Source organism: Rhopalosiphum maidis, chromosome 3 (genome assembly GCF_003676215.2).
Source record: "Rhopalosiphum maidis isolate BTI-1 chromosome 3, ASM367621v3, whole genome shotgun sequence".
Classification (NCBI taxonomy): Eukaryota; Metazoa; Arthropoda; class Insecta; order Hemiptera; family Aphididae; genus Rhopalosiphum; species Rhopalosiphum maidis.
This window is the reverse complement of record NC_040879.1, coordinates 31,673,199-31,697,288: the sequence shown is the minus strand read 5'-3', so window position 1 is coordinate 31,697,288 and position 24,090 is coordinate 31,673,199. Positions and strand designations below refer to the sequence as shown.

The following is a 24,090-nucleotide window of genomic DNA, read 5'->3' as shown; positions in this document are numbered from 1 at the left end:
CCCTATGCCCGTAATACGTTGTATTGTCGTCGCCGACGATCGTCTCCCTTCTCGCGCGCGGACGGTATTCGACACATGTCGCGTTTAACGAATCGTAAAATCGGCCTTTGCAGCGAACGACGCGGTTCGCCTGTGCCCAATAATATTATATTATGTGCACGCGAAAAATTGTCGTTTCGTGTTTTAATAATTATTAATAGTTTCCGCGCGTGCGCACGCACGTTTATAGCCTCGCCGTACAATACGACACGATGGTGGCGGCGTGCAGTCGGCACGCGTTTTCGTTATGTCGCATTGTCATCGCGTTGTAGAACGTACCTAATACGCGCGGCGCTTGTGTGTTATGATAATACGAATTCGTTAGACGCGGGCGGGCGCCACCGCTGTGGTCTCACGCGTGTAGCGTAATACCATATAATATTAAAACACGATATTCTTACACATGTCGATTAACCGTGTTACGGGTAAATCGCGCTATTGATTTGTTTTTTTTATTTAACTTTTTCGCGAGACGTTTTATCGATTTATGGAGTTTTATTCATAGATGGAGAATAAATCAATGTAGTGTCAGCTTATATACGATAATGATATACTCGTCTATAATACGAACATTTTTCAATATATTTTTTTTTCTAGTGGGTTTAGAAGTCATTTGAGCCCCGCACACCTGTAGATCAGCTTGCTTTTTGTCATAATAAGCACCGACTGTTAAATAATGATCTATAATATAGTTATATCTATTATAAGTGTACATGTTTATATGTTATAACATATTATGCATCCCAACTATAATAGCACTCAAACTATTTTCCCATGAATATGCTGCTATAAATAAAATTATGAATTCATATTCAGATCATATTATGCTTAGTGAGTGTCTATTTAAGCACAACTATGTGGGTAGTGCGTTTAGTGTGTGTTTGTGTGTGGTGGGTGGGGATAATAAAACTTTTTTGGAACACATATTTTGCACGAATAGTATACCCTATAGGCTATAATAGTACCTTGTATATATAATTTATATAAAAATTAATCCTTATAGTAATATAGTATATGTGAACAATTTGAAAATCTATTGAAATACCATAATCGTGTAGTTACACGTCGTATCATGCGTATAATAAAATTACCAAGCTATAAAATTATATAATATGGATTAATTTATCTATTTGACAACTGCAGTTGGCGCGATTTACAGTTGCGTAAAAGTTAATTTTATGCATGCGAAATCGTTTTCTCGCTGCAGGAATATTTTTAAAATTAGAATAATAGTATAAGCGATATAATAGGCGGCGTTCTTTGAAAGAAAAATACATATTTGTAACTTTGTAAGTTGTATATGTATGCGTGAGGAAATATCTGATACCTAATTGGTATTAGCAATAATATTAGATATTTTTCACGCGTATAAGTACACAAGCTGACTTTGCACACCTCATCACGTCCACACGTATTATATATTATTTTATAATATATACCTATACAATCTACATGGCTATACATAATAAATCCAAAACGAAATCCGTTATCTATTCGCACGTAATGATGTATTATTATTATTATTATTGCACGTCGCCATCGTTGGAGAAGGAAGAAGAAATAATACGATTTTTTTTCGGATTTAAAAGCGGATTTGTGATGAGGAAGGTCTCGTCATTGCTTCCGTTGGGGTCTTGGGGCGGCATTACGCGCCGCGGACGTGATACAATTTTCTATTATCGCTGCGGTACATACGCGTAGATATTAAATTGTTATACCACGGTATAAAATAATCTATATAGGTATAGACTAACTCAACTGAATTCTGAATCACGTAGATACCATATATATATATATATTACATAAGTATATAATATTATATGTTTCATTTTGTCCGACTGTACTGGGTATAGGCGTACTTACGTATACATATATAATATTCATGTGCATGGTACATATACGATATGCATATAATAATATACGGACGTGACGACACGTTACCACCGCACAGAGGTCTGGCTAGTAAATACGTCCGCCATATTTATTTTATTTTTATTTTTTAAATATTGGTTTTTTCACTTGTCGACATCATTAATGATATTTGTTATTTTGATTTTTCGTCGACGATGCACGCGCTCGTGTCTTATACATCATTAAAATATTATGTATTATTATTTATAAATTATACTATTATATAGATTTCATTAAGAGCAGACGTCTTGTTTGTGTGCCCATATTGCCTTGTCGACGTGCGTTTTTCATCAATAGTCGTATGATTTCCTTTGTATTTATCTGCTAATACATATATACTACACCTATAATAACCGTACATAATTCACATCGCAATTATTATCGTAACGCGTGTAAACGAGTTGTAACTTATAAACTATATAGTCAGCAGCGTTCATAGTATATTATCATATCCATATATTATATACCAATATTTATATTATATGAAGTGATGTGTGTGCCTTTTTTATTTCTTCAGTGTTTATATAATATATATCGAACAACTTATTAGCATTTAGACATATTGCAGTTATTGTACATTCGTTTCAACGCAATGAAACTATCGTAAACGTAACACGTGTAAGTCAATAGCAATAGGTACAATATTATACATTTATAAAACATATACGATAGAAGAAAGTAATAGCTAATAACCATTAACATTATATTATTGTTATAGGAATACGCTGAGAAACTATAGTTATGATTGCAGCGTGGCGTAACACGATCATAGTTTTTTTTGGTATTTTGCTATATGAAATAATATGTAAATATTTCATCACGACTTTCAGTATAATATTTCGCCTAAATAATGTAGCTATAATATATTCTTCAATGTTGCGCGATTGCAGGTTTTTCGTTGTCCTTGCATTGTGAAAAGCGTTCGTGATTTATATACATAGTTATAGGTGGGCACTTAGTACCTTTCTCCGTGGATGACAAATTGACAAGATGTGCTCGGACCAAGACGCCACCACTTGCGCTTAGTGCACGTTGGCCCCTTGCATATTTTCCCAATTCCATAAATACACACCTAGTAGGCGGATCGAACGTGTATTGGTCAATTTAATAATAGAATATTATGTCTTTATCAATGACAGTACCTATTTGTTATAGACTTTTAGTTCTGAAGTAAAATGTTTAAAAATCGTAAATAGCAATAGCTTTTGTCGGTGAATGAAAAAAATGATAGTAATATTACGCGCTACGTAGGTATATCATTTAAAAAAAATGTGTTTAAAAGTTTAAATCGAAACAATTTACTTTATACGATGAAATTATACATAGTCAAGGTTAATAATGGGTTATAATGTAAATAAAAAATTAACATAATATTGATAAAGGTTTGTATAAAATACATTATTTTTTTATATTATGTAGGTTTTAATAATTTTTATTTTAATTAAAAAAAAATATTAATTTAGCATATTTTTCGAATTTCTAATGCATAGTGCATATTGTACAGAATATACTATTTAACAGTTTATCAGTACATTAAATTCACAGCTCTGATGATTTATATATGCGTAAAAATAATAATATACCTACCCATGTATAGGTAATATGCGTGTAGGACGTATGTATACTTAAAACCAGAGTGGTATAACGTTTATATTTTATAATATTTTAGTACATGTATACTTTATACAAGTCGTTTAATCGCGTTCCGAGTGTATAAGTGTAGTAAATAATATTATAATATGCATATGGGTGATGTGTAAATTTTTATAGTATATGCATACTATATTGTAAATGTAACGATAATTATAATAATAATATCATATACGGTATATGACCGTGGAAAAAATACACGCGAACAGTGTACAACGCGTTATAATACAATACGAGTACCTATTTATATAATTGTAGACATATGTAATATTATTAATTATAAATTATTATAATATTGTAATACGCACCCACGGACGTGCAGCGTAAATATAACGGACTGCGAGACGGTGTGCGGCGACGGTGGAGTGAGTCGCGTGTGCAAGACCCTGTGAAGAGACTTTTATCATATTTTACTTATTTTTTTAGCGCTGTGTGGCTATGGACTTTTGTCGGTAAAGAACTCCCCTCCCGCGACGGCAGGTTGATCGGTAGGTGCGTGGGTACCTCTACCCATATAACATACAACGTCCGGTCGTCGCCGTCTTCGTCGTCGTTGTCGCGGCTCCTATCGTCAGGGTCGAACAAGTGTCTCGGCATTAGTCAATGTCTACGGCGGTGGCGGCGTGACCAACTCACCGTGACCTTTGTGTGTCCGTGTGTAATTATTATTTTACGTTTCTCGACGATATTATATTTTATTCATTATTGTACACGCGGGTTACGAGCGGTAAATAAACGCGCTACTGACCCGAATATAATATATTATATAAATATAGGTATATAGTGTAGGGTGTCTCGCGTCCGTTCCTGTCTACACGTCTTTCGCCAACAATATTGTCGGAATACTATTTGAATGTAAAGATTATAATTCGTAGTATTTTTTTTTTTTTTTTTTTTCTGGTTCACGTCCAACGTCGTTGAAACGAAACGATTATACATTTTATTGTTTTTCAATTTTCGTACGAGACCCTATACGGCCTATACATAATATGATATTATAATACAAGTAGAGTGTATAAAATATATGTGACAATATATGTGTGTGTGTGTGTGTGTGTGTGCGTGCGTGTGTATGTAGGAGTAATATTTATATAACGTCACTGATGTACTTTATGACGAAAAAACGTCGTCGTCGTCCGTGGGAAACCGCGCAAAGCTGATGATAAATTGATTTCTCGCGGCTTTTTAACGTCCGGCCATTGGATGTTGAATGTTGTAATAATTGTATACGATCGTTTTTCGACGGAAAACGAAGTAAAATAATGGTAATAAAAATCATGAAATACACGTATAATATTATATGTACCTATATAATATATATTGTACGTTTCGCCGAGGCCGGAAACGACATACGGTGTTCGTTTTTTGTTTTGTCGTCTACGTAACGATCCATGGTTGTTTATACATGCACACGATACTGTAGTATTTACGTTTGTGTATGCCGGAATTTGATCAGAAACATTATAGCTAGGAGAGCTAGGTATATACAAAATGTGACAGCGATTTTTAAACTCTCTATATATACCCAACATAATTCTGACATGTGGATGATAGAAAAAGGGAATGTCCTGAAGCAAGTTCCAATTTTTCAAACAGCAGTGATGACTGCTGACTTCCAAAAACGAAAAATAAAATCGAGATTCTCGAATTGGAGTTTAAAAAAAAAGTCAAAATAATAATATAATCTGTTACCCGTGTTGTTTACGCGGAAATCAACCGTCGATGGCCGAACACAGTAATTCAATGATAAAAAGCTACAATACTGAGAATTGTTTATACTACACGCATAATAAGATATACATGGTTTACAACACGTGATTTTTATATACCAATTTTGTACTATCTATACTGTATTTTATACTATAATATGTATATATGCGCGCTAGTTGTACATTTGACCGACCGATTTCGAGATAGGTATGCGTATACGCACCACCTATATAGGTACACCGCCGCAGTCGCCGCCGACTGATGTATACAAACCGTGTGCGTATAATATGTACCTATACAGAAAAATAGCTATGCTGAAACAAAATGGATAAAAAAAAAAAGAAAAAAAAGTCGTATTGTATTCAGTACCGTTTCTTCTGTGTAGGTATAGTGCGCGGAGAAGGTCACTGTACCCATATTGCGAAAAAAACTGTCAAACATCTGTCTACCAGCATTAAAAATGTAAAAATGTTTTAAATACGAAAGAGTATAATATAATAATAATAATAAACACTATAAAATAATATACTACACACACATATACACAATACATTTATAGGTGCCGTTCCAGATCGCGTAGTGTTTGTGCTCGGTGTATAATAACAATAATGATTGTAAAAAGAATAGTAATAATAAATAATGACAATGACGTTAAGCGCTTGTTCGAAAATCGACGGCATTTCGTATTTTATATTTGAGTTTTAAGCCCCAGGATTTATGACGCCATGCGTTATGATGATAAATGGTGCCCCTATATCATATATACTATTGTAGGTTTACAGGTTGCTGTTCATATTATTATTGTGACTCATTTATCCAAGGCTAAGAAAGTGATTTTTAAGTTTTGATTAAGTTTGTTTGATAAATAAATGCGGTGCAAATATATCAACCTCCCAACTTTTGTTGAAAATCGTTAAAAATCGACGGAATGTTAATGTAAATTTTAATTTTTATAGCTGAAGAATCAAAACTAAATGACAATAAGATATTATTCAATAAATTAAATTGGTGATTGTGAAGTTGTAGAAAAATGAACTTTTGGAGTTCTATTGGATATTATTATAGTATATAATATGTAAGTTATTTAGTTACTTGGCAGTTTTATCTACAAAAATTATCTTGATATTTTCGATGGAATGCCCATATTTGCTAATTATAACACCCATAGCAATTAAGTTATTTGTATACAATTAATATTATGCGCGGGTAAAAAAAAATATAATTTAATAAATAATGTAACAAACACGAGTATTAATGACAAATATAAAGCACACGAAACAGTGATGAAAATTAATTAATTTGTTACAATATAATAATAATTATAATTTGTATTATAATCAACGAAAAATTGACTTGAAAATCTTTTACTGTTTGTTGTTACGTAATGGGGAAAATACGAATAAAGCGTGTCCTATATATATATATATATTGATTTAAATTCTAAAATATTCAAAGCTGGTGGCCCCCGAACACTTTTAGGCGTCTCGTAGGTGCGCTGTATAATATACATGTCTCTCGGCCTACAGCTACAAGATTTACACGAACGGGCGGGCTGCCGAATTTACAAAACATAATTATTATTATACGCACCCGAATGAAACCAAAACATATCTTTAACCATACCATTATCTTAAATATTTCGTAAATTATAATGTGTTTGGAGAAATATTACAAAATCGTGTATGAATAATATTGTGCACACACATATCAACATAATAAGGGAGTATCAGCGGGAAGATCTAATGATTTTACATTGCAGGTATCTCTCGTATATTATATAGGCGTGTGTATTATGTACTTAATCACTTGGCTCAATCGATTTAATGCTAACTTTTAAATATTGTGTTTTATACAGTGATGAGGAGACAGATTTGATTTAAATAACTTCCTCAAAAGATACTTTTGGCTAGATATGCTATCGCATAATATTTGAATATGTGTAGTCTTGGTAAGTATAACCGATAGACCTATTTATAATTAATACATGAGAATAATATTATGTTATATAATTCCATTTCGCCCGTGTTTATGATTTAAATCTACTACTACAAAATTATAACGGTATATATTCCGTGGCCTATGGTCCTATATAGAAGCTCACTATGGAATATACTTTATATTATACTCCACTCAAACAGCAATCGTCACTGAACGAGTAAACGAGATGCTCGTTTACGTATTGACAATTTTTGTGAAACGTGTTTTATCGTCATATCAATATACTAATTTAATTGCAAATGTACTATTATTTACGTACCGCGATTAAATATAATATAATACCTAATTATTTGTTATTCGCTTTGACTAAATCGCAATATTCGACTGTTTTAGAAAGTAAAAAAAAAAAAATGCAATATTGTGGCTGTGAAAACGTTAAAAAAAAATCAAAGGTCTCGCACGTGGTCCTTGAAAAACGTGCAATGAACGTACCTATATCCTAAAACGAAAATCGTCCAGCGACATGTGTGATAATGTAATATTTACATTTAAGTACTTTCACTTCGGTAGTCTTGACATAATCAGATTCTGGCCCAGGGCTATGGTTTTTGCATAAATTACAAATTTTTTTTAATCATGCAGGCTATCGTGAGATATTTTCGTTCTGTGTAGTCTTTTATTATTATTTTTAGTTTTTTCGAGACCACGTCTCGTCCAAGTATAAAAATATTGTTTACCGTGGATGATGACTTTAGCAGGTTTTGGACGTTGTAAATACGATTGATTCACTACAAATATCTGTGTAGTGTATGTGTTCGGCACGCCATACTTCTACGGAACGATTTCTCTCTTAATTTTCTTCCAATTACCACCGTTTTACCCGTTATTTTCTCCAGGGGAAAAACCAAGAACCTATTTTTCTTGTTTATCGGACCATTATATTATATAGGTACTATGTGCGTACATATTATATAGACATTGGCTGCAGGCAATAATAATACTATACATACAACGCATAAAATGCGAGCAACAAGAAATCGAAGCACTATTCGCAGAACGTCTAAACGATAAATAATTATTATTATAAAGGAAAAAAAAACATTTGAAATAACAAATAATATACACATAAACACATAGGTAAGTAGGCAGGTAACCATGTATGATAATAATATATTATGTATTTTAATGTATTCGTATATTTAAAATAAAAACAATACGACGTGTTCACGCATCCGTGGAATGTCATTTAAATATATAATTTACTAAGTAATAATTTAGTATTTTATACATACACACAACTATTAATACAATTCTTAATATAATAAAATACATACTATATTCATTTACATATATACTCTTGGCATGGTCGATCCTATTGATTTTTTTAATAAAACGTTTTACATATTTCACATAGCTAAACCTATTATATATTGCATAGCATTAGCGAATAGAAACCACAGGAATTTAGACCATTTGTAATAAAAATAATAATATAATAAATATTATTGAACATCAGAAATGTATCAAAAACAAGGAAATCGACGACCTTATGATTCTGAAATGGAAGCTTCCAAGAGTAAATTATGTGTATACGCGATCAAACTATAATATATGCACATCTAAAAAATTTTGAGTGTAGATATAGTTTATTAAGATATTATTATGAAATATAATTTTATACAATAGACTATACATTTTTATATTAAATCGTATCACGAGAAAAATAAAAATATCAAAGTTACTAAACAATTAATAATTTTTGATCACTGAATATCATTTGAAATTTAAAAATCTAATTTAAATTTGTGGTTGCGCAAACTTTGAAATCAGAGAGAGCGGTAAATCACCACTATTATTCCATATAGTTGCACTAACTGTTCAATGAACGAACGAATTACCTATGTACCTATATATTAAGTTCCGTCTTGTACGATGGTTACGCGTTTTTTTTCGAAATGAAAATCTTTGGTGCAAACCAGCAGCGTGGTCGGCGGGAATGAAGGGTAGAGGTGAGTGTTGATAGGTTTAGCCGGTAGGTATACAATACTAAAGGTTAATGCGCCTCTATCCAATTATTTAATTAATCGAATTAATACCGCCGCGGCGGCGGCGTACGGGTGGCACAAACCGCACTAAAAAAGTAAAAAGGCCTTGCCGTTGCCGCAGTATAATACAAAACAGCTGTTCTATACCTATATCACTTCGCCCACACTGTATATGCGCCGTATACAATATACATCGCGTTACACATAACATAATAAGGTAATAGGTGTGTACAAGAATATTATTATATTTTATCGTAATAAATAAATTGCGGCAAAAAAGAAACCTTTTCGAGGACGGTCGTCATCAATCACTCGCTCGTCCGCGGTGCACAATACACGCACAGTTGCAGGAGGGAACGCGCGAGCGCACGCACACAAACTAACAATCGACATCCAACACTTGCCATCCCTCTTTTTTTTTCTATCTTTTCTCTTCTTAAAATTTGTTTTAATCGAATTGTTTCTGCTTAGTTAAAGAAACCGCGGGACGTCCGCTGCCGGAGTAACGATCGGCAGAGCAGTAGCGGTACAACCGCGGTTATGGTATATTTATTGTATACGCATGCATATGATATATATACATATCATGTTATTATATACACCACGCGTATTGAGGAATAACCGTGACGAATTTCATTATAAAAAATTTATATATATATATATATATATAGTATACATGTATATACATAACAGACTTGTGAATAGACGTGATCTGTCCTGTGAACAAGACGGATGACAGAGAGGAAGCCAATAGGTGAGACAGTAATATTATTATATGTACCTAAGAATAAAACTGTTTTATATAGAATATCGTGTATGCATATAATATACTTCAGAGCTGCATGTAACGACAACGATCGATAGATCGGATCCGTCGTAAATGTCAGTTGTACTAGTGTAGTTAGTCCAGATTATATTATTGTTGGTCTAAATATAAAGCCCGAATTATTAAAATAATATTATATTATATGTCATTAAAAAGTTAAAATATGCATACTTATACTAATAAGTTAAAGATATAAAAAAAGTATGTTTCTAAATAAATAACGCAAAGATAAAATACATTAAAAATTAAGTGGCAATATAAAAATACATATATACTATATAGGAATATGAAAAGTTGTACTGATTTCGAAGTACTTTTCTAGGAAATTAGAAACATTAAACTGCTGAAGTCTTAATTTATAAAGTCGAAAAAATCTGAATAAAAACGCGTGCACTTAATAATATCTCCTATAACTAGTTAATTTTCTTTAGAATTTACAGACCAAAATGTATGTTGAAGATATCAATAAAACGTTTAAATGTTCAATAAAAACTCAACTATAGGTATTCTTAAAAAACGCACTCAATAAATTTGTATTTTTGAGTACAGAAGAAAAACTACAATCAATCACTATACATATACATATTATCATCCTAAACAAAGCAGTGATCGCACTTGACGCACTAGCAACAATTGAATCTTAAAATGATGATTTTAGCATCCGACTATCTACATAACATTGTCTATGATGAATATAATTGTAGCCCTTGTATTATTTTAATAGCTACGCTCTATTTTAAGGTCCTGTATCACATATACCATTGGTTTGGTCGATGACATAGATTCGACCCATTATACCAAATATTGTTTTTCACGGTTCAGGCTTTTATTTAATATAGGCAATGTTTACGATTTTATGGACTGAGAAACTGCACCGCCGATCGATCGCTCGAATGATTGCTAATTATGAGTTCAATTCGGCGGAAAATCAATGTACCGTTTTATTGTTATGCAATTATGTGGTATTTGAAGGGAAAAGTGCATTATTACATCGAAAATAGAATAGTCAGCGTCTCAATAATTACGAATAGAAATAAAAGTCCATTTAGCGGATGTAACACGGCTGTACAAAATAAAATTGACAATATTATCATTAAAACATACCGGTCACACGTTTAAATTCTATATGACGTGTATATTGGAAAAGTCAAATAAAAAATTCAATGTTAATAATTTAATATATAATATTGTTTATTGTCTAAAGTAATTTTACTATAATATAATGGACAACGTTTTCGAGTAAAGAAATAGTGTTTGATTTATTAAAATTATTACATATTTCAATGACACTAATCATAAAAAAATAAAACATACAATTTAATGAAAGTAAATTGACGCTGTTATTATTGTGAAAAGAACGCATGTGAAGTATTACACTACAAATTAGTCAAATATTTTGCACAAAAAAAAAAAAACAGCAATATACGTTATAGTCGTTATAGATTACGATAAATATTTAGCAAATTTATTATATTAGGTATAACTATAACATGTACGATGTGAAAATATATATTATTGTATATTATTATGGTTTGTACTCACGATAGAAGGCCCTGGTTCGGACCGTCGGCCTGGTACCAGCTGTACTGCGGCATGTACCCGGCGGTTGGATGATGCGAATGGTGATGAGGATTGCCGGCCAACGCCTGCAGGTTCGGCGGCTTCATGTCCCACGCGACGCCCGGTGGCGAACCGGAAACGCCGGACGACGAGTGGTGCACTGGCGGCACGGGCGACATGTCGCAGGACACCGGCGTCGAGCTGGGCGTCGGGCTGTTGCCGACGTGCTGGCCCATGCCGCCGGGGCCCACGTGACCGCCACCGCCGCTGCCGCCTCCGCCACCACCGCCGATGTATCCTCCGGTCGGACTCGGCTGACTGCCGGACGACGAACCGTTACCTGTATAGTCGGGGGAAAGAAAAATAAACAAACGGTAAAGCGCGTGCGCGAACATGATTTATAATATTTTATACAATAATAATAACATTATTATTACGTGATTTATCATTACAATTACTACTATTATGTTATCAAAACACATTAAATGTATATATTGATTTATGTAAAAATGTTATGTTTAATACAGTATATTCACTGTTATGGGCAGAGATCAAATCGAATTTTTTTTTGGGCGAAGAGATATGTGGATACTTGATTGTTTAACATAAAGCTCACATTCAAATCCCATATATATATTATACTTGCATATTCTTCATATTCTTTATATCGATGTTTAATTGATATTGTTTCCCCCTTTGTCATACTCAAAACATACTTACTGTGCGACAGACGATAAAATAATATACATTTATAAATATTAGAAATTACTGTTTTGTAAATACAGAACTAAAGTAAAAAAGTATCTACTGCGTTGTTTCTAACCAAATTGAAATTAGATGCGTGATGATGACGAGAATTTTCCATTCGCCAAATGTACGTCACTAAACCTATAATATAATATTACCAATACACTGCAAGTAGTCTAATGTAAACGTTACTCGCGTGTAACTGTCGCGCGTGTGTACACGAGACACGCACTACACACATATTACTATTACAGTTACCTATTACATATCATTATATTGTTATTACATCGTACAACGTATATACTGACGTGGCGGTCACGAGATATGGAAAAATGGAGAATGTAAACGAGCGATAATACGTTTCGAACCGGAAGTAATCGATAAGTCTTATAGGCGTACATTAATATACAAGTTAGAAATACACGCGCCGGTAGTCTTAAGATCGTCGTCGATCGGGACGATGCAATCGGTACCTACTAATATGCTATATTATAATTATAATTATTAATATTACGTGAACAACAATGAATAATAACTCAACAAATTGTTATGATTATTTTTATTGAAACTTTAAAATAAGATAAAATAGTCAATTAGATTAATTACTATTTTTTTTTTTAATTGTGTACTGTATACATCATTTTTTTTAATCTGCTCGCGAGATTCTCTCTATGATATTAGATATATTAACATTAACGTAAACGTCGTTTTATTAATATTTTCGTTTTACCGGTCGTACCTATATACCGTCATTGTCGACTCGTTATTGCAGTCATCGTCGTTACGCATGTTACGGCAAGCACACAGCGGAATATTAATAATAATAATATGTAACATATAATATTATTATGTTATATTGTGTCGTGTGCGAGATTTTCGGGTGAGGTGGAAAAACGTACACGCGCGTAACACAGGAAATATATATATGTACACCACACATGAAACAGTAATAGAATGAATGAAACGGACTTGGAAGAAAAATAGTACATAGCATATTTATACATATATATAGTTACAAAGCGTTGTCGAGAGAATCACACACATATTATATATATTATGTAGGTAGAACGGTAGACGTCCACCGTCGTACACGCACATACACACAGCACATTCAGTTGGTAGAACGACGTATAGTCAGTGAACCGAAACAGTTGCAATCTCCCACGGTCACTTGACAGACCCATCCTGTTCCAGCTATTGTTTTCGTATATACGTATATAAATATGTGTATGTATATAGTGTGCGTGTGTGTGTGTGTGCGCGCGCGCGCGTATACGTCGGACCGTATATTATAATATAATACACAACGAAGTAATTCTTCGCCACTCGTGTGTGCTCGACACCGCAGCGCCGTATAGGCCTCATATATAATATATTATAATATATATATATCGGATATAAGTGTAGAATTATAATAATAATATTGCTGCGTTATTTTTATTATTATTGTTATTTCACGCACGATATGGATTTCCAAGCCGAACGAGAAAATATTCAAAACGGTTTATGGTAATAATAGTAAAACCATATTTCATATTATTATATTAGTATTAAAAATCGCGAAAACGTCACAAAGTCGCAAGGGGTTTGATATAGGCAATTTGAATGAAATGTTAAGAAAAATATGTATAATATATTTTTAATTATTCAGAGTATTATAATAGGTACATACATTGTACATAATAAAATTCATATAGTGATCCCACGTCGGCACTGTTGTTGGTTTTTGCGTAATTATGAAATTATATACAGAAAAACGGTTTATTGCGGGAAAGAACTAGACAGACAGTTATGCAGACAGAAAACCATAGTTATATTCACCATAAAAAGAAATAATCTTTGACCGTGCGTAATATCGTCTTTATTTTTTCGATATCAGCGTAAGGCATTGGCATTCGTGCAATATGTGCAATAAATATCTACTATATAATATTAAGTTTTACAAATCACATATTACATTTTAAATTGTGTGGTAGATCGCATATTGTACGAATACCAAAACATCAGGGTAATGGAATTTAAAATTATATTTTCTTTTGTATTATAGTGCATAGGGATATCGAAAAAATAAATACTAAATTAAACAGATTCAAAGCCAATTTTTTATTTTTGGCAAAAATGTGGTTCCTTGTAACCCGGGTGAAACAAACACAATATATACGCGACATGGGCACGTCGTGCGTTGTCACTAGTTGTTGCCGGTCGGCGGCGGTTTGCGAGCAATAATTTTCCCGCGTAGAGGCGCATAAGTTTCCGGCGGACGTCTCTGCCTCTACTTTTATCACGCCAAACCATCATTATTAACATGCGAATATAAGCAACAACAGTAAAAATAATATTACTATAATATATTATTCTGTATGTTAAACTACCGTCGGTATTCTGTAGTCGTATAATATTATTGCGTTTGCGTGTACACGAATTTATCTTAAAGCCCATACTTACGACCACGAGTTGGCAAAAATGGATTCGGAGAGTGTGAAAAACGTCTACACTCATCCACGATGATAAAAATGTTCTATATCAGTAATATTTATATTTTTCTATATTTAGGTACACTAAAATTATAGATATAGGTAAATTATGAAGTCGAAAATATGGGATCGGTTTTACAATATTTCGTACATGACTTCGATGTATACGATCGATTATATCGATAACTGCGTTCGGGCGATACGAATGATGGGTATGATGGTCTTGATTAGGAATTATATTTAAATCTATTATCTCGGATATTTAATTTAAAAAATCTCTAGTCGATATAAATTATGGGCAGGTGGTGCAGAGAAAAGCAGAAAAATTCATTGATAAGCAATTCATAACGAAAATATAGATATATTATATTTAAAAATTAGATACTCGTAACTACTTAGATCTATAAATGTTGAGGACCTCTCTACGGCTTAGACTCTAATGGCTATAATATATAGTATAATAAATAACATATTATGTTGTGCATTTATAGTGCGTACATGCGTACAAAGTATATATGTAAATATATATATCACTCCAAAGAACCTTAGCGCGATGGAATGTTTCGAAAACAAAAATTATGAATACTACTGGTCTTGGGTGCATTTCGACCCGTACTTTGTTTTTTCTTCCATATCGCGATTTTTCGAATGACATATAACTGTATAGTATTGTAAATTGTAATATCAACAGTTCGTACAATTATTGTTTAATAAAAATAATAATAGTAATTGTAATAATATAGTAGTAAGCAGTAATAATGTAGTTATAATAATGTAATAATGAAACAATGGTACTCACCACCCAGAAGGCCACCAGACGGCGGAGGACTGTTCGGTATGCTAGGCGTATTGGCCCCGCCGGGGCCCCCCAACATATGGCCAGGGCCACCGCCGTTGTTGCTACTGTTGTTGGACGGGGTCGACACTTGTTGTTGCGCAGCTTTCATCATTTTTTTGTATTTACTTCTCCGGTTTTGAAACCATATTTTTACCTGGAACAAGCACAATAATTATAACGTTAGTATTATATAGTACGAGTCATAATTTTATAGACAATAATATTATACATCTATACTATAACGTAAAATATGTTTAAAAAACAATATTTAATGTTATTAAAGGCAAGGGTATAATAATCTTTTGATATAAACATTTTATCACATTGAATTAATTTACCAGTGTTGTATTATACAGTTATACAGTTAGCTTAAGAATAAAACCATAATATGGCTACATATAGATATAGGTATATACTAAAATGAAGGTTGAAAATAGTATATTAAAATGATAAATATATTATTGTATAAAACATTATTTTTAAAGGGTTTGGTATAAGTAACTGTAATGGAAATTTAAGAAAAATATTTTCAAAATACCAATAGGTACAATAGCGATAAGTGATTATTATCATAATTTTATTTAAATTTTCATATTGTATTCAATGAAATTTTAGATTGAAAATTGCGTATTATTTTCTCGAGTCTTAATATCACCACAGCTACCACCACCTAATCCTTCTCTAAAAATCATACTCAATGTAAGAATGCATATATATATATATATGTGTGTGTATATTAACGTTTAAAGATTTATACCAGTTTAAGGACGATTAAGTCGCGATATACATATAATATTGTAAATTAAATAAATTAAAATAAAACACTTCATTGTACAAACATTTCTTACACATATTATGCATATGATATAATGAAAACATATTCGTAATTTCTAATTGCATATATTATATATTATTATATACATTATTATTACCTGTTTATCTATAGTATTCATAATATAAAGGGGTTGACTGGGCCTATGTAATTCAATCAGTAAACGCAAGTTATAAGTACTAATAATAATGTCTACAGTTGCGACGATATACGTCAAAGCATATATTCACTTATAAAAACTCACACATTATAACGCATACTGCGGTACAACTACAACACATGTCTTAGAGATTATTTATCTCGGACTTATTACACAGCGAATTTCGTGTATATTATAGACTACCTATAAAATATTATGTATAATAGGTATATCAATCGTAAATCACTATGCGTACATAGCTACTGCTGCACTTTCGCGTTAATAAGTCGTGATATTTTACACCTATCAAACTTATCATCAACGTAAAAATTAATAGTAAAACGATAATAATAGTGAAAACAACATCAACATCAACAATAATAATGATAATAGTAATAATAGAGCAATAGACTCCGCTGCGGGGCATTCGACGCGACGACTAAGTCATGCAAATTAATGCGTATTTTTTATATATTTATATATATATGATGCGTGTATTATATACCGCAGATATTATTACAATGTATATGCACACACTAAAACTGCAGAACATATGTAGTTAATTGGTGTGTGTGTTGTTTCTCCTGCTCGTATATGATATGCATGTATATACGCGAGCAATATCGCAGCGGTACGGTCCGTCACATATGTATAATACAATATTATATGTTATACATCAGTGTACTATATATACCCGTATGTATGGCTCGTAGGCTATAGAGATCGCAACGTGTATTGTGCTTAAATTTACGAGGTGTTAAAATGGCAAACAAAAACGGGACCCGATTAACGATTTCATTACAGATGTATTGAAGGTATACATGTAGCGCACGTACACCTCATGTACCTATATAATATTATTATGATATATTTTTGTTAATTTATTTTATACTCGCGTACAGAGTTTTTTCCCCGTCTCGGTCAGTCCAAATAAATAGTTCTCACGGTTTGCAATAGGTACTATAGGTAATACTAGGTACACACTCACTATATACACCCGTGAAGACTCTATACTGTGTCTATAGGATAACGAATAATAACTGTGGTATATGACTGCTGATGTATTTTATAATTTACAACGATAAACAAAACTTTCTTTTAATGTATACTTTTTGGTTTTTTGTTTTATTATCCCCACTCTCCTCTGGAATTTTTCCTGAAGGCCTCCATGTTTTCCCATGAGATTAACACAAAAACAATAGTAAGATTATGGTTTCTCGTCCCGTATGTATATGGCTGGAAATTTCGTTCGTATAAAAATTAAAAATACATTCATCATCTCGATATATTCAGGTATATGCACCAACGTATACGTAAGCAAAAAAATGTACCTATACGTTTGGTCGTCCGTGAAGGTTTCAAATTTTCGAATAATTCGTAATTTGATTGGAATCTAAAACGCGCAGAATTAAACGGTCTTTTGAAAGCAGAAAGAGAGAGAGAGAGAGATTTGTAAATGACAGCTTACACGACGTATTAATATTGTTATAATGTATTATTTTATATTATCATGTCACGCGGTCGCCACTGCTACCGCCGCTGCTGCGACAAATCCCGCGGAGACGAGTCAATATAATATATACAACGCGCGTGTGCTTATATAATATTATATATTATACCAATGCCGGCTTTACCATAGGTTCGTATACGAACAGTGCGTGACATATATATATATATATATATATATAAATAATAATACATTATAATATATTATTACAACGACTTGTGGGCCGACATCGGTTTCAGGTTTCGTGATTTATTCAACGGCGATATATATACATAAAAACGATCCGGACCAATGGCGGCGGTGGAAACGGTATATATATATATATGTATCATTATCTGACGTAGTATACTACTTATATAGTACGATAATACATGTCATATTATATCATTATTACTGCAGATTCGTATACAATAATAGTTGTAATACGCAAGCGATATTATTTTTACCGTGACGGAAGTCGAATGATTATTTTTTTTTGGAAAAATCGAAGTATTAACGGAAACTGTGTGCTTAGTTGCGAGAGAAATTGACGTTTCGAATAGTGATATGTATTGTATTGATATTATACAATATTTTAATTTTTTTTTTTTTTTTTTGGTAATTTAATATTAAAGTCCCCAATCCAAAAATTCCCAACTTAGCACTAAGCAGATTAAAGGCACCTATTAATATATATATATATAGGTCAGAACTCGCAGTGGGAACTGAGCGATATCCGACGACAGTTTACGGCATCGACGGCGGCATGTGGACAAAGGGACTTTGGTATACACTTTGAAAAATAAATCCGACGGCGGTGATAGTCGTTTCGCTTTTCTTTTGCCGGCTGCACATTCTACCGCGGCGCATATAGGCAAACGCGCGTACGTATTATTATTATTATTATTATTATTATTATATGTAATGTAATAATAAACAAACCGCATTTCTGCACGCAACTTTGCGGCGTTCATATATACAGAGTGGTAACGGCGACGAGTGCATTACAAAATATATATTCCGTATTGATATTGATTTCGTGTATAAACCTGAAGCTACAACAATAAAACATAAATAAACAATGTTATATTTCAAGTAAATAACGATTTTAATTGATTAATAAGTTGCAGTTCGAGATCAAAAATAAGGGTTAGTAATATCACAAGATTGCACACACAACACTGTCGATACGAGCAGCCCGTGGACCAATGTATATTATTATTATTATATAAAGTAAGATAACGAATGGCGAACAATAATATTATTACCTGAGAAATGAAACATAATAATTAAATTTAGAAAGAAAATGAAAATCGAAAATTACAAAATAATTAAGTTTTAAAAATACATACTGAAAATAGTGGATACATTGGAAATTCGCAATGATTTTTACTATGAGGCTGATTAGCGGCGCATATACTGGTACAGACTACAGAAAAAGGATACGTTTAGAGTGAACAAAACGAACGATTCATACAGTTATAGAGATGCGGATAATCTATGCAACCTGACAGTTACTTTTATTATTAGTTATTTCTTAGATCACTCAAATTGACTTGAAATATTCTGTTAGCCATAACGATGACAATGTTTTATATAGAGATAAAAGAACGGGGGAATAATCAATCACAGAGCATTGAATTTATGATCTACAAAATACTATAAGCAATAATTATTATAGTATAGTTTGTTAATCCCATAATACTACCAGATGCATATTCCAAAATAGAGCGCACATTATAATGTTAATATTGCAACATTTATTAGGTTTGTGATATGAGAAAATAATAATAATAATATAGAGAAGATAATATGTTATATATATTTTTTTTATTTTTAAGACATTTTCCCCTCTTCCCCTACCATGATCACCGCAGCAAAAACCGAATAGCTGCCTGCAGGTCGCCGCCGCGCACGCGGTCGTTTTCTTATTTTTTTTATGTTGGTTGGCCGCACAATGCCAAGAATGCTTGAACGCGCGCGTTGCGTTTTCTGGAGGCCGGCTGAATCGGCCGACATCAGAGACGAGCGAACGTGTACACACACACACACACACACACACACGCTCGCGCGCAAACGCGTATATATCGTATGCGGTTTTGCCGCCGTATGACGGACGGACCTGAGTAAAAAACGGGAGAAAAAAAGCATCGCGCGAATTCTTCGTTTACCTATATAGTGTATGTGTGTGTGCGGACAAGCTCCGCGACCGAGACGCGCAACGCCGGACGGAGAGAGAGAAATATTTATATAGTTGAATAATAATATAGGTATCTGTAGTAGTAAAGTAATAAAAATAATAAAAATAATAATATATATAAGACGATTCCCGAGCTGTGTCACGATATCGCGCGAATTTTTTTTTATCGTATAATTTCTCAATAGGTTTATCGATCTGCGCATATGCTATAATTTGTACGTGATATACCTATCTCTACAAAAATATACGTAATATATTAATAGGCCGCCAGGCCGTGAAAATAGATATAAATTTTAAACCACTTAATCCGCTGCTCAAACTTTGGCGCCGAACTGGTCCTAACCTTTTTCCCGCGAAATCAACATATAATAATAATATATAATATCAACGCTTCCTAGGAAAAAGGTCGTAAACGACATTTTCGTAATTTGACAGGAGAGCCGAAATAAAAATACAATACATTTTTCTATCCTATTCTATAGGAATATCAATTACAAGGATAATTCGTGTATCAATCCATTAATTGACCACGTTTCTAGTGTATTCTACTTACAACTATAAATTTTATGATAATTACGGTAGAAATTAGTTTATCAACAATAATATGGGGCTTACGCTAATTATTTCTCAAGATAATTTCACAACATTATATCGACGGGTACAAGAAAAAAAAGCGTTTACGCCAAGATTCTATTAACTCATTTTCGGCAAAAATGTCGTTTATGACCTTCTTCCCTGGAAGCGTCGACATGTTATGGTCCAGCCATGATGCGCTTTATGATAGACGTGTGTTTCGATTTCTGAAAGGGTCATAATATAATAAACATTTAATATGATGAGGACGATGAGGTACCTATGTACCAGCCACCGTAGAATATTTGGCGTATAGGTATTATAATACCGTTTGTTTTGTTTTGTACTGTTCAGGCCCCGACCGCGCCAAAACGACCTCGTCCTGAACGAAATCGGGGATGGGCTCGGCTGCAGTGCTGTAGCGAGTATACATAACTATTACATAATGATATAATGTATATTCTCGTCTCAATGTTTATAACATAATATAATACGCATTGTGTCACGGGAATTCGATTAAAAGGCATAGATAAATGACACTATTTTTCTCTCCAAAATGTTGTCACCCACGAAATTGCTGCAGTATCCTGCACGTATAGATCATCGTATATTAGGTATGCCGAAGCGTAAGCCTAGGTAAGTTTAGGATTTTAAATTGTTCGTGCTGCAGTCTCCTCCTTAAGAATTTAGAAACGCAAAACCTTGGACCACAATGTACCTACAATTATTTCTAAAAATTTGGTACAGAAACATACCTTGTGAAGTTGTGAATAATATATAACATACTGTAGATTATATTTTTTTCACGCATTACCGGTGGTAAACCATAGAAACGGACGAAAAAATAAAAAAGCAAGGTAAGCCTCCGCAACGGTCGTGCTGCAGCCGTCGTCCGTAATCAACGTCATATATAATATCGTCGTCGGACGTTAAATGCGAGAGCCGTGCCGCGAATATATATATTATATACATATACCTATATTTTTTATTAATAAATTACACGTGTTATTTCAATACGAATATTTATATAGCTCATAAATCAGCCTCTAGTGTAGTTCGGCAGAGGACACGGATAAAAAAAATAATAGTAATAATAATACAATAATAACAATAATAATATAATGTAATAGAGTAAACTTAATAATATATTATATATAGTCGCGTTACATACATACATACATACACATCGCGCGCGCGCGGTATAGTATAATATATAATATATCGGCGCAATGATTCTAATCTGTCAGTAAGTACTAATCAATGTCAAATAATTTTTGATATACGACGAGTCGTAGCCGCCACCGCCCGATCGACCTTCCCACCCGAGCGAATACGCTAACGTAACGTGTGTAGTATAATACACTATAAAAAATATAAATAGTGCAGCGAGTGAGAGAGACACACCGCCGGCGCAGGGAGAGGGGAAGAAAAATTATATGTAGCAATATATGTCTAATATGCGTCGTGCGCATACGTGTTATTATTATTATGTTTTATATCGACGGACAGGAATCAACCCTCTCACCCCGGTGACCGGTTCTCGGTGTTTTTTCTGTATTTTTTTTCTTTATCAATATTATTATTTATACGTCTATTACTCGTGTCACTTTTTATTTTATTTTTTACTTTATTTCTCTCTCGGCCCTCTTTATACATAGGTTTGTCTCAACCCATACTATCGCCTCCGGTCCGTAATCGTATATATATATATACGAAACACTGCAACATGCTACACCCCATCCGCGAGCAGGCGGTCCAAAAGTCACCGGGCCTAGCTGAAGCACCTTTTACAGCACGCAACACCATCGTGCCAGGTAAATCATAATTTACGAGATCTATAAAACGGTGTACACCACGGTATATATATATATATTTTATACCTGAGACCCCGATGCCCTCGAGGTTAGGACACAGACACTCGCGGTGTTACTGTCTCGTTTCCGTATAATGTATTTATAAATGCACTTATAAAACATCAATAGTTTCACGTCATAGACGATAACACTATCAAATGCCTAAAATTGTGTTTAAAATATATCACACCCACGTGTTAAAATTAATAATTTCTTTAGTTACCGACCCAACTTGTTATAATTTTAAATACATACACTGTAACATACTTAAGCTAATTTGGATTAATGATATTACACTATATTTTATTCTTATTTTTTTTTTTCGTGACTATTATAATAAGCGGAAATTACAAGCATAAGTATCATAGGTAGTTTAAAAAGAACTTATATGTACTGAAAGTTCATTTCTAACTCGGAAACCACAAAACAAACATAACAATATTATACGAACGGCTGAAAGATAAAATTCATTTTGCAAATCATTGCAAAACGAATTTATAAGTTATATAGCCATTTATTGTTTATACAAAAACAAATTTGAAAAGAAAGTGATCAACGACGTTTTTCCCTGTTGAATACAAGTAAAATTCGTCAAAGGCTTCGTCTCGCTCATATTATTAATATTATGAGATGACGCAGCGTACAAGTACCCGAGTATATGAAAAATTATCTTATAATAATATAATGTAATATTTATACGAATCAAAAAATAATCAAACCGCAACACACATATACAATTGGTGATTTTCCCATATAGTAATAATAATATATATATAGTGTATCTACAGCTTATACAACAATATTGCGTATAGAGTTGTGTATGTGCTAGTTTTATGTGCCTCGCGATATAAATACACACACAAATACTACTCACTCATTCACTCACACATTAACTAGGCGGAACTATGGTACGCCTACCATGGTCATCTATAGTACAATGTTTTGTAATGTATTTTATACATACACGTGAACGCGCGCTTGTATGAGTGTACGAATAACAATAAAACTTCTATGTACGCTTGTTCCAGCAGTGAAATCACTTAACCAGAAACTTTTACTTCATTATGCGCATTTTTTTCATCTTCCTACTCCTACTCCTATATATATATATATATTGTTATATATAACGCGTGTGTCACGACCACAAATACACACACACATATACGCGCGTGCGTATTATTCCGACATCATCAAACAAAACCGGACATTGCTATTGTGTCGAAGAAAACTATTCAGACGATGCAATTATAATGTGTGTTGTGTTTGTGT

At 33.1% G+C, this 24,090-nt stretch overlaps 1 protein-coding gene across 1 annotated transcript in view; it reads right to left on the bottom strand.

The window, feature by feature from the left end:
• Positions 1–24,090, bottom strand: part of LOC113555941 (homeotic protein distal-less-like) — a 105,860-nt gene that overhangs the window by 8,850 nt on the left and 72,920 nt on the right. Inside the window, exons 3-4 of the mRNA XM_026960577.1 lie at positions 15,700–15,892; positions 11,662–12,019 (exon numbers count right to left, since the gene is read on the bottom strand). Of these exons, the coding sequence (XP_026816378.1) occupies positions 11,662–12,019; positions 15,700–15,892 (551 nt within the window). The remainder of the gene's footprint in view (positions 1–11,661; positions 12,020–15,699; positions 15,893–24,090) is intronic.